The following is a 1,291-nucleotide window of genomic DNA, read 5'->3' as shown; positions in this document are numbered from 1 at the left end:
GTCAAATAAAATATTCCAAGGACAAGGGAAACCATGCCTTCATATTTTTAACATTATTATAAAGATAAACACCTAAAAAAAATAAAGATAAACACCTGAATTCTTGATAATTTGGGATATTTTAAGATTAGATTTTTTAATAATGATAATGACTTTCGAATGCATATATTTTTTTTCCTGGGTAGTTTTACATCAGATGACATTTACAGGGATGCTGTGAGAAAACATAACAGTTAAGGAAAAGAGTTAATAAAAAAATGACAGTTAATCAGAGAAAAAAATAAAAAGTAGAAGACTTCCCCGTCAGGAGAGTTTGCTGAACCATACTCTGAAAGTGGATTACAGGGGACAATGCAATTCTACTTGCAGAACCTAAGGGGGGGAAAGCCACCAGTTTTAACCACCTGGATTGGCAGAATAACTGTGGACAACCAGTGACACATGAGGGTATATATTTTTGTTCTCCTGTGACTTTCATAATACATTATTCATGAAAAGAAGCCTTCCCTTAAGCCCTAACAAGCTTCTTAAAAACCTGATATGAAAGGATTATGCTCTTGGCTGTATTTTCTGTTTTCTTTTACTTGACAAGGTGATTTTTATGTGTATAAGAAAGTCTCACTTGACCACACTCAAGGGTTGGAGGAGGTGGGACTCAAAGAAGATGAAGCTTATGGAAAACCTCTGATGAAAACATTAATAACTTTTTAAAGCTATAAGGTATGTAGATAACACTTGGTGGTTTCTTTTTTCTGAAGTTTAAACAGATGAAGATTAAGAAATCAATGAAAATATTTTCTTTCCCCAAATGTCTCCATCTAAACGGCTGCCCTAAGTATAAAAACATGAATATGTCTGGTCTCTGCAGGTGACTTAGATTATTCCATTAGCTTTAATTCCATTAGGAGAGCGTTGTTCAATACAACTAAAAAAAATTCTTCCTTATTTTTCACATTGGGTATTTAGGGTTCTCCAATTCAGAATAATTTGCAGGCATCAGTCACTTCTGGTTCATTTGAAACACAACAACCTTATCCCCGGTCAAAATAATTACTCAATATGTATATCTCTTACCTGTCTGAACTCAGAACTGACTTTAAACTTTTCACATTTTGACTCTCTAAGTCCAAGCTGTAGCTCCGCCCACCTTCAGTTTTTGTGGTTACAATTTCTCCTTTAGTTGCTGATCTGAACTTGCTAAGAAGAAACCTGAAATGAAATCATCATCATCATCATCATCATCTGGGGCTTCGTCTGACATACTTTGGACACGTTGCCAGGAGGGACGGGT

The 1,291-nt window shown here is 35.2% G+C and overlaps 1 protein-coding gene across 2 annotated transcripts in view; it reads right to left on the bottom strand.

The window, feature by feature from the left end:
• Nucleotides 1-1,291, bottom strand: part of SYTL5 (synaptotagmin-like 5) — a 267,276-nt gene that overhangs the window by 143,108 nt on the left and 122,877 nt on the right. For both annotated transcript variants that reach the window (XM_006897511.1, XM_006897512.1), the window contains exon 5: nucleotides 1,075-1,209. In XM_006897511.1, coding sequence (XP_006897573.1) covers nucleotides 1,075-1,209 — 135 coding nt within the window. The remainder of the gene's footprint in view (nucleotides 1-1,074; nucleotides 1,210-1,291) is intronic.

This window comes from Elephantulus edwardii, unplaced genomic scaffold, assembly GCF_000299155.1.
Source record: "Elephantulus edwardii isolate Elephantulus edwardi_28Jun2011 unplaced genomic scaffold, EleEdw1.0 scaffold00210, whole genome shotgun sequence".
NCBI classification, from domain to species: Eukaryota; Metazoa; Chordata; class Mammalia; order Macroscelidea; family Macroscelididae; genus Elephantulus; species Elephantulus edwardii.
This window is presented reverse-complemented; position numbering and strand designations above follow the sequence as displayed.